The 10,597-nt window shown below is 31.4% G+C and overlaps 3 protein-coding genes across 5 annotated transcripts; 1 reads left to right on the top strand and 2 right to left on the bottom strand.

Annotated features, from left to right (window-relative positions):
* Positions 1-2,860: 2,860 nt before the first annotated feature.
* On the bottom strand, positions 2,861-4,980 carry LOC100168592 (AP-1 complex subunit mu-1). The gene is made up of 2 exons (XM_001942749.5): positions 3,849-4,980; positions 2,861-3,775 (listed from the first exon to the last, which is right to left on the bottom strand). Exons 1-2 carry the CDS (start codon positions 4,646-4,648, stop codon positions 3,307-3,309), a joined length of 1,269 nt encoding a protein of 422 aa, XP_001942784.1. The 5' UTR covers positions 4,649-4,980; the 3' UTR covers positions 2,861-3,306.
* Positions 4,981-5,189: 209 nt separating this feature from the next.
* Positions 5,190-7,262, top strand: LOC100159706 (protein MEMO1). The gene is given in 11 exon segments (NM_001293524.1): positions 5,190-5,338; positions 5,465-5,549; positions 5,617-5,698; positions 5,796-5,864; positions 5,917-6,029; positions 6,086-6,197; positions 6,269-6,338; positions 6,341-6,355; positions 6,357-6,488; positions 6,628-6,732; positions 6,838-7,262. Coding segments are annotated over 10 exon segments (873 nt in total). The 5' UTR covers positions 5,190-5,338; positions 5,465-5,500; the 3' UTR covers positions 6,964-7,262.
* On the bottom strand, positions 7,240-10,224 carry LOC100162432 (DNA repair protein XRCC3). 3 transcript variants are annotated; one of them, XM_016808716.2, is made up of 7 exons: positions 9,896-10,220; positions 9,638-9,839; positions 8,421-8,550; positions 8,175-8,365; positions 7,948-8,111; positions 7,679-7,891; positions 7,240-7,469 (listed from the first exon to the last, which is right to left on the bottom strand). In XM_016808716.2, exons 2-7 carry the CDS (start codon positions 9,738-9,740, stop codon positions 7,278-7,280), a joined length of 993 nt encoding a protein of 330 aa, XP_016664205.1. In that variant the 5' UTR covers positions 9,741-9,839; positions 9,896-10,220; the 3' UTR covers positions 7,240-7,277. The 3 variants fall into 3 exon arrangements, with proteins under 3 accessions (XP_016664205.1, XP_001942729.2, XP_029343324.1); XM_001942694.5 differs by having other exon boundaries at positions 9,638-10,220; XM_029487464.1 differs by lacking the exon at positions 8,421-8,550 and having other exon boundaries at positions 8,171-8,365; positions 9,638-10,224.
* Positions 10,225-10,597: the final 373 nt, after the last annotated feature.

Here is a 10,597-nt window from a genome sequence, read left to right as displayed (position 1 = left end):
AAAATTATTTTACATAGAGACAAAAGGTATGTTCAAAATTTACTTTTTTATTTGATTATTATTATATAAAATATACCTATAGTATAGACTATAGACCAATTAAAAAGTACTACTACTTTATTTATTTTAGACTGATGATCTCCCCACTACCCCACTGTCCAAACACAAGTAGATATTAACTTATCATCTGATCAGGAAAATAATAGGTTAGGGGACGCAGGAAGTCCTCAAAGCGGGTAAAGCTGAAAAATCTGAAGAAATTGATACCTTCAAATTATTTATATTAATAGATATTATTAGATTAATAAATAAACAAATCAATAAATAATAATAAAAAAATACAAATTTCTCGGTAAATATACCTTTTTTTCTGATAATATTTTCTATTGTGTATTGTTGTAATTTATAAAGCAGAGACCCGGGAGATGGCAACCGAATTTTCTCATTGGAGGGTCGCTTGACTCAGTACAAAAAATCGACACCGGAGCGCCACACGGGTCTCCGTTTTATAGTTAAGGAGGATACTAAATAAAGTTTTCTTTGTTTTATTGCCAATTCATCAATTACTTCATCGATACTTCATTTTAAATTTTAACACCGAAGGACGAAGACCGAATGGTGAAATTACAACACAATTTTATACGCACAACGAAATTTAGTGTGAATGATTATACAATAAACACGACATTTGACAAAATGACAAGTTCCAAAAACTGATTATGGTTAAGATAGTAGGTAGATTTTAATGTTCCACGTTTAAATGTAAATAATAATATTATGTTACATTATGATACAAATAAAATTACTATCAGCTCATTCAAATCATTTTTCGTCTAAAAATACCAATGTCGTTTTTCCATACAAATAAGATGAGAACGCCGATTTCCGACGCTCAATAGACTGATTTGTGATTACGTGTAATATAAGTCTATTATAAGACAATACCATAATTTAATATATTGATTTTGGTATTTTAATCTTAATATATCTTGTTTTTATTTTACAAATTTACAGCTGTACAGTACTACAGTGTACAGTACTACAGCCGCGGCCGTGTCTACTGTCTATAAAAAAAATAGCTGGTACGGCGAGTGCAACCCGCATATTATACACTATACAGAAAACGCACCATTTGGGACATTGTGGAGTTTCAGTGGCGTAATAATAACAGTCTATTAATAACCTTATAATTGATTTTTTTCTTACTGTATTTACAAAAATGAAAAATACTAAAACGATTGACGATTCAGTGTCTATATATGTATAGTATACTTGAATTCTTTAATAATAGCAAAAAAATACCAAGGGGGGATTGATCCCACAAATCCTCCCCCGTAAATACGCCGCTGCCTCGTCATCCACGCGCAACGTAAAATTAATATTTTATGTTCAGAGTTTCAGACGTTAAAAAACTAATTTGTGCGATGAAGTCGAAAGAAAATTATAGTTAATTTTTCTATTAGCCATTAGGTATATTAAAAAATAAACAAAATTGTTTTCAAGCGAAGCCAGAATACAATGTTTTATTTTGGAAAATTAATGAGCCAATTCTTTATCTAATGATCTAATACGAGACTGGAGGTAGGTACGGCTTTACGAGACACTACATTAAACGCTCAAAAATCAAAATAAAATAAAATAGGAATCACAAGGCAATTTTGTGCCACTTTAAAATTTAAATCTAAATAATTTAAATTTAAAAATATTTAAGAAAATATTAAATATTATGCACAATATAGGTACGTAGTATAGGTATGTAAATCAAGAAATATGCAGTTGTCCATCAAATTTACGAAATATGCATTCAAAATTTTCGATTTTTAAACAAACCATTGTATAATTCGGATTTCTAGCTTGGTTTGACTGTTTATAATTATTAATTTATAAATATATTTATTTAACAATATTATTTTATTATGCAAGTTAAAAGAATAATTTATTTTAAGCGACTTTAAATTTAATATTATTAATTTTCCAGTATTTATGAATACAGAAAATTAGCTTTCACCTATCATACTTTTAAACAACATGCAGTGCTGTAACAAATTTAGCATGTAAAGTGTTCATCCAAAATATTCTAAGTTTCAAAAAAGATCTATGAAATTCTTAATTTAGGTATGAAATAATATAATATATATTTTGTTTATTATGACAATGACATAACATGTATGCTAATAGACATACAACTTTAATAGCTATAGCATGATATTATAGCTTGTAAGTTTAGTTACCAAGAAAAATGTGTAGTTTTAAAGTGAAATACATAAAATTAAAATCTTGCATATTTTAATGTATATTTATTATTTATAAGTACATATCACATGATATCACCAAAGCTTTTATTGCAGAATTATCAAGGGTATTAGCACAGAATAGATTATATTTCACCTAGTTTGTTACTCTGTGGGATAATTTACTTGGGCACAGTGCTAGCCCCCCCTTGGATTTTTTTTGAGCCAACCGTTATCTTATGTATGTCATACTATTTTCACAATATAATATATAAAAACTTTTTTTTTTATCATGGTGGGAGGAATCAAAAAAATTTAAAATAGCCCCCCCTTGATGTTTTATCAAAACCGCCACTGCTTGGGCATTCTGTGATCAGCTGTAATTTAAATATATCGATGCTTTTCAGATAATAATATTGTTACACATTACGTATCCTTGTAGATACACATTTCTAACCTAAGCTAACACTACTGGTATAGTAAATAGTAATGCAGTTATAAGCACAGCCTATATTATATAATTATATAGAATCATAAAACTTCCAACAGACCTTAATTTTAATCATAAACGAATAAGTTAAAAAGGTATCTTACACGTCAGATTAAAAAAAAAAAAAAACAATGGTAGATTAGGTTATACTGATTTTATATTTTATTCAGATGTATAATATTATATATTCTTAACAATAACTAATAATATTAATAATAATTAATAATAATAAAAATTGAATAAAATATTGGTACATGATATAATAGCTTAAGCCAATAATAACTAAACATGTTGTTATGATTTGTTTCATGAAATATATACAATTTATTAGAATATAGGATATTGTTTTCACAATAAAATCAACGAACAGTTAACACCTACACCAGTCATTTTTCGTTCAGCAATAATAATGTAATGACAGGTTAAATGAAAAATACAATTCACAGGACGGATCAACAAATTAAAAAAAAAAAGTTTTTGTAGATTAATTAAAAGTAAAGTAATATGCTATCTCATTTGAAGTAATAGATAATAATACCATAAATATCATAAACTCAGTTATATTATTAATATAAACTCAGTATTTTAGTTGGTTCTTAACTGGTAGTCTCCATTTTGGGTAATGTAACGTACCCAAGGTAATGCTTGATAACCACTCTTCTCAATAATTTTCAAGTACCTGACTTGGATGCCTGATGTTGTGAAATATGGTATTTCAAACCTCACCTGTATAGGAGGCCGGCCTTCAGTCTCCTCATTTTCAACACTTGGCAAACCAAAATGTGCTCTCATCAAATATTCTTTGCCACCCGGGAATGACTTAATTGACCACACTAAAGAATTTTGCTCAGGCATATACTTGACTGAACCAACGGTAGTTTTGAATTTAGGTGAATCAGCATCCATTGGAACTTGGATGACTACTTCTACATTATTGGCAGTAGACCGACGCTTGAACTGTGATTTTGCTTTAACTATGTATTCAACACGACTATGGGCATGTCTTTCTATAACACTTTCAATCCAAATCAAAGGCTTGATATGTGTACTTAACCTGCAAAAATAAAAAAGTATTATTACCAAATGGTTTTACTAATAAATTAAACTACTTAAAAACTTAATATTACCTGTATGTCATCAAATCAAATTCTCCATCAGGAGGAATAAACGATATAGTTCTGTCGTTTTCAAATCGTGATAGACGAACACATTGATGAAATTTGACATCTTCAAGTTCTACAGATTTGGATTTGCCACGTCCAGTGCTTTCAAACAATACCTTGTCATTCAGCCCTAAGCGTAACTCTGGCATTCCAGACAGGTAGACTCTCATTTTGATTGAACCCACTATTTCGCTCCTTAGTACATTTCCATTAGCACTAGCTAACAAATTAACTGATTCGATAACATCTAAGAATACTTCATTTTTTCTATACTTGAGCCCTTCAGAGCGCCAAGACACGGCATTAGTCACCGCCATAGGGATCCTTGGTTGTATTTCTAATTTGTGGCCATCTTGTGTGATGTACTCTTGTAGGATTTTGCTATCGGTAGTCTGCGGATACCCAAAGTCGAGCAGTTCATCCAAAAGTTCGTATATGACTACAAAGTTGTCACGTATGCTCTCCTCTTCGATTTCCTTGAAATATTCATTCATGACTCGCACAATCTTGTGTAGGAACACAAACACCAGCATGATGTTGGCATTCTTCTTGGTCGTGGACACGACATACAGGTTGTTGCATTTTATGTATGTGAACGTACACTCCTCAGTCTGCAACAGTGGCGTTAACGATCCCTCCTCTTCTTTTTCCATCAGCAGTGGCATAAACTTCTCAATGACGTTGGGCGCGATGTCACCCCGGTAGTTACGGGATATCAACACCTTGCCCTTAACGTCCAGTATGTAAATAGCCGACGCAGACATTGTCGTGTAGGTACCGAATACTTACTGTTCACAGTCAATCACTTCATTAGACCCACGTTCTCCGTATCGCGCGCAGTTTCCACGACACACTACAACGCCCTGTCTAGACCAAGAATGAAGAATCAAAGAACTGAAGAAGACCAAGTCTTGTGTGTGCCGCCTCTTTTCGTCAGCCACAACTCATGCACCGGTCTTGAATATTGATGTATTATTATTGTTATTTAATTGATAATTTTAAAATATTTAATAGGTATAATAATAATAATTATACCTAATGAATATTACAGTATTATTATCTTCGACGAGACAATTATCGTCGAACCCACTCGAACCAATCACCAGTAAATAAGTTTACCACCATGTACTAACGTCGACGTGATAACCATATTGTGATAAGCGTGGAACCGAAAGAGGTGTCAGTGTGGTCCAACGACCGGCGAGTTCGACGCGTGGCCGTTGTATTTTATTATATGGCCACACCGGATACATACTCGATATCAGACTGTTATCATTGATTTGCACGGAGATTTTCACATTTTCATTATTGTAATATTAAGATATTATATTTATGTATAGTATAATAATATGAAATATTACGTTACTATTGTGTAGTAACTATAGTTGTAGGTATTAGTTCTATGGTATTAGTCTATAGTAGCTACTGTACTACTGTCATAGAAAAGAGATACTGTAAGTAATTGCTAATTAGTAACAGCCCATAACCCATTAAAAATATACATCGTCAATCGCCATTGTCTTCAAACTACGGATCGTCTGAATTTCTATTTGACCGTTTTTAAAAATTTCTTTTTTTAGTACGTTGGAATAAATCCCCACGCTGATTCTACAAACATGGCTGTACGTAGAGCTAGTCACTCTGGGACGTGGTACAACGAATCGGGTACGTGATTTCTTTGTCAACGATCGAGATCGAAATAAAATGTTACGACTTACGATTTAATTTTCAGCTAAGGAGCTTAGCACCCAATTAGAAAACTGGTTAGGTGCTGCCGAACTCACTCATGGGCCCGCCAGAGCCATAATAGCTCCGTACGTGTCTTCCGAGTAGTATATTAAAGAAATGTGTTATATTCATTAATCCTCAATAAATCTAATGAATTCATATCTTTATATCTTTTATCTTCAGGCATGCCGGATATCAGTATTGTGGTGCTTGTGCAGCATTTGCTTATCGCCAGATAAGTCCATTCGTCGTGTAAGTTACAATGATTACAAAACTTTTCATAAGTAACTCTAGTTATTTTTAGGCAACGTATTTTTATACTTGGACCCTCACATAATGTCCGTCTATCTGGTTGTGCTTTGTCAAGCGCTGTTAAGTACAGTACACCGTTTTATGATTTACAAATAGACAATGAGGGTAAGCATTTGTAATATTGGAGTGAAATTAGGTAATTGTTTTCCATTTTTATTTAGTGTATGAAGAGCTCGAGTCTACTGGACATTTCGAACGAATGAGTATGAAAGTTGATGAAGACGAACATAGTATAGAAATGCAATTGCCATACATTGCCAAAGTGATGCAAGAGTAATAAACATAAAAAAAAGTTAACCTTTCTATCATTCATAATTCATATACAATTTGTCATTATATTTTAGCTACAAAGATAAATTTACTATTGTGCCAGTAATGGTTGGTTCGTTGAGTACCGAAAAAGAATCTCTATATGGCCATATATTCGCTCAATATTTAGCGGATCCAAAGAATCTTTTTATTATATCCTCAGATTTTTGTCATTGGGGACAAAGATTCCGTTATACATTTTATGAAAAATCTTGGGGTGAAATTCATCAATCAATTACAACTCTGGATCATAAGGTACAACATTCTTTAAAGATAATTAAATTAGCTTACATTTTTTATAGAATGGAAATTAATTCAAATTAAAATGCACTATCATAATTGCAATTATGATATTATGACTTTTTAATAGTTATGTACATCATTTTTTTTCAAGGGCATGGATACTATAGAAACTTTAAAACCAGCTGCATTTGTTGAATACTTAAAAACTTTCTCTAACACTATATGTGGCAGACACCCCATCAGTGTTCTATTGCAGGTAAATTAGAATAATCGGTAAAATTTATTACCATTAAACGTTTTCATATATTTTTTTTTGTTCAACAATTACTGCAATTTTATTATTTTTATATTTTTTTAATAGGCGGCTAATCATTTACGGACTCAAAAATTGTCACTCAAATTTTTAAAATATGCTCAGTCCAGCAAATGTTACAATCTGGGCGATTCATCAGTTAGCTATGCGTCTGCATCCCTTATAATTGAATAGCAATACAGTACTTCAGTGAATTTTTTTAATTCACATTTTTTTAAAAATAAGTAACACTAAAATTAAAAACTATATACTTAATTACATAAGATTGTAAACCATTATGGTAATCAAGTTTTTTTTTAATATTGTTTATATTATTAAATAAATATTAATATGTAAGTTTTTTTTTTAAATAAAAAAACACATTATTTTTATAAAAATATATTTTGTAAAATTGATATATATCATGAAAAAAAAACGTCATGACTGATGATAAAAATAATTAAAAATATAAATTACTTTTGTTGAATAAAAAATGCATTCAAGTTTAGTCAGACAATTCCTTGTTCAGTAACTCTAAAAGGAATAGTTGTTGGAGCTGTATGTGGGCTGAACATCACTTCAATGTATCTAGAAGAATGTGTCTTGGACATCATAAGTCTAGTAGTCACTAAATTCGCCCACGCAAGTCCCAAAGATGGAACTAATTTATTTCCGCCGATATCTGATATTGATGATGTTACCTTTATATGAAAACATGAAGATGAAATTTAAATACTGAATTGCATAAACAATTTATTAAATTTAATGATTCACTAAAAATTTAATGAACCAATCGCGGCCCACTAAATCTTGTTTAAAGGACCATTAGCTCACTATTGATTCATGAAATGTTTTGTGCAACGCGGCAATAGTATATTAAATATGTGTTTAACTATTTTATTTGTATTACCTGATTAACACATATGATCCATAGTCCATGCTCGACAGATAGCTTATGTAGGAAAACTGCTATGTCTCTGAGATCTCTGGATCTACGAGGAACTTCACTTGGTGTGTATTCTCCACGGAATACAGCTGTTATACTATCTATGACAATAAGCTTTATAGGTCTGTGTAACAGTACTCTTGGAAGCATTTCATGGATACATTTTTTTAAATCTTCCTAAAATTCATGAGAGCAGTTGGAAAAAATCTATCAATCAAAATACAATAATTTACCACAGTTGCTATGTGACTAATCAGAATATTGTCTCCATAATCTGTTTGACATAATTCATTCATATCAATTTTACTGTCACATTGATACTTAAAACGAATATTAGAAATCATCTGTTGTATTCGACTAGAGGGAAATCGGTCTTCAGTACAAATGTATGCAGCTCCTTAATTTAAACAAAGATTTAGAATTTAGAATCTGATATAAAAAACGGCCAATTATTACCAACCAGATTTTGCTCCTTTGAGAGATAATGGTAGTTGGACAGTGAGCGCAATCTGCAAGCAAAATTGTGTTTTCCCACAACCGCTTTCGCCAGATATCTCTGTAATGCCATACTTAAATAGGCCTCCGCCCAAAAGTTTATCGATCTGCTTACAGCCTGTAGTAAGTATATGGTTGTTTGGCTCTTGATGACACCTATAACAGTATTAATCAGTATTTACACTCAAGATTTGTTTAAAATTAATTTTACTTGACGTTTGAAGCACTTATATTAGCTGCTGCAATAAACACACGGTGAGTGGCTACTACTGTCAATTTTACTTTTTTTCTAAATTCGGCCTCAGTATACTTTAAAATATTTTTGGATGATAAAAAACCTCCTAAACAACGCAAAACAGTAATTATTTGTAAGCAATAACACTCGCATATTATTTTTGGGATGGTATTTATGTTATTTCTGTCTTTATTTTCACAATTAATCAATTCAATTATTCATATAATATGTCAATAATTTAAGAATGGCATGAAAATGTTGTTGAAAACTATTGTTAAAAAATAATATAATACTATCAGTTTAACAGACATATTTATCTTTGTTAAGTTTTACATTGAACTATTATCTATTTTTATTTAGTCAGTAAAAAAATAATTTTTGTACAATAGTATTATTCTTATAGCATCATGCCATCATGGTATTGTTATATTATGGTAATGACAATATTATATATTTATAGAATGTTTTTTCTTTAAATGTTATCAATCCATAAAAAAAAGCTAGTATTCATTTTATTTGTGGCATTGTATATTTGTATTATGACAAGGGTCAGGGCAAGATAAAACCTCTTTCCGAAGTCTTTTGAAAAGTGAATAAACCTAACGGCCAACATGTAACGGTAATTCACAGTCATTGTCAATTGTTACCTCAGTGTTTTCTTTTTTGCATCAGGAACGAGGAACGAGTAACGGGAACGAATTCCTTTTAAAAAGAACTTTTCTAACATTACCCAAAACCATAAGGCATGGTTCATCTGGTGTACTCATTTTGAATTTAGTCAAAATAAAATAATACACTTAATTATATAAATGAAGATTAGCCATTAGGTAATAAGTAATAACTAATAAGCAAATAATGAATATAATGTTTATTTAATGCTTAATTATCAGTTATCACCAGTGGCAGTTACAAGTTTATGGAATTAAAGATATTAAAAATGTGGCTCTCATAAATTGCCAAGGACAGAAAGTGAAGTCTGAAGTCTGTTGAGAATAGTGAATATTATATACAAATTACACAGCATTATATTATACAATATAGATTATAGAAGTTCTAAGCAAGGTAGGTAATAAACTATTGGTTTATAAATAAATAAATACAAATTAAATTAAGCATTACACAAACAATCAGATTTGGGATATTTTAGGGTGCTTCTGACAATAATTGTTTACTCAAAAATTACATAATTTTACCTCTGAGCAACGCGGCTTGTGTGTATGGGTCAAAAACGTTCAAATCCAAGTCGTCGTCAGCCGACGACAAATTCATTTCACCAGCAGTAGCGGGGGTGTGCATTCACATTTCTCAAACATCATAATTCATAATCCACTCTTAGAAAATATTGTTGATACAATTATGATTTATTATGTAAGTTCCGTACACATACTAAAAACACTGAGATGAATAGTTGAAAAATTATATAAATATAATATAATATAGATAGGTATTACAATATTACTGCATGTCACTACAAGCTTTACAGAATAAATTAAATTTTTTTTCATTCAACTTTAAAAATAGTTATGATTATAAACTTTAGTGCTTTACTGCCGCAGTACTAATCATAGACAAGTATACTAATTAGTCCCATCATCATAGATAAAGGGCATACATTCGTCACATGCACATGCCGTCTGTGCTCACCACAGATTTCTATAGAGTGTAGTACCTATCATAGAACAATAGTATAGAGTAGTATTATAGAAGTCTGTAATTGTATCATTCTACCTACATCGTGGATTGTAGGATAGAAGTCTGTGGTGCACACAAGCACGGATATAGATACTATGGTTGCACAACGAACAATAATATGACGGCGCCAAATGTTCTTATCAAGTTACATAAATACATACATAGTATCCATACAAAAAAAAGTCGCGACATACTAGCGCTCCACCGTGGCTAGGTAACCCGGTTTGGTTACCGTAACTTAGTAGTAGTTGTAGAGGGCGCTAGTAAAACGCGACTTTTTGTCAGAATTGATAAGAACATTCGGCGCCGCTCAGCACTGTGATCCAATATGGGCCGTCGTGCAACCATAGTATCTATATCCGTGACACAAGTCACAGATGAGTGATAAGGGCATATGCCATATGGTACGCGATCATAAGGTTCGTGATAATGATTAATGACAAGGTTTATGAAATGATGCT

This window comes from Acyrthosiphon pisum, chromosome A1, assembly GCF_005508785.2.
Source record: "Acyrthosiphon pisum isolate AL4f chromosome A1, pea_aphid_22Mar2018_4r6ur, whole genome shotgun sequence".
NCBI lineage: Eukaryota > Metazoa > Arthropoda > Insecta > Hemiptera > Aphididae > Acyrthosiphon > Acyrthosiphon pisum.
Note: the sequence above shows the minus strand (reverse complement) of the source record. Positions and strands in the feature narration are given on the sequence as shown.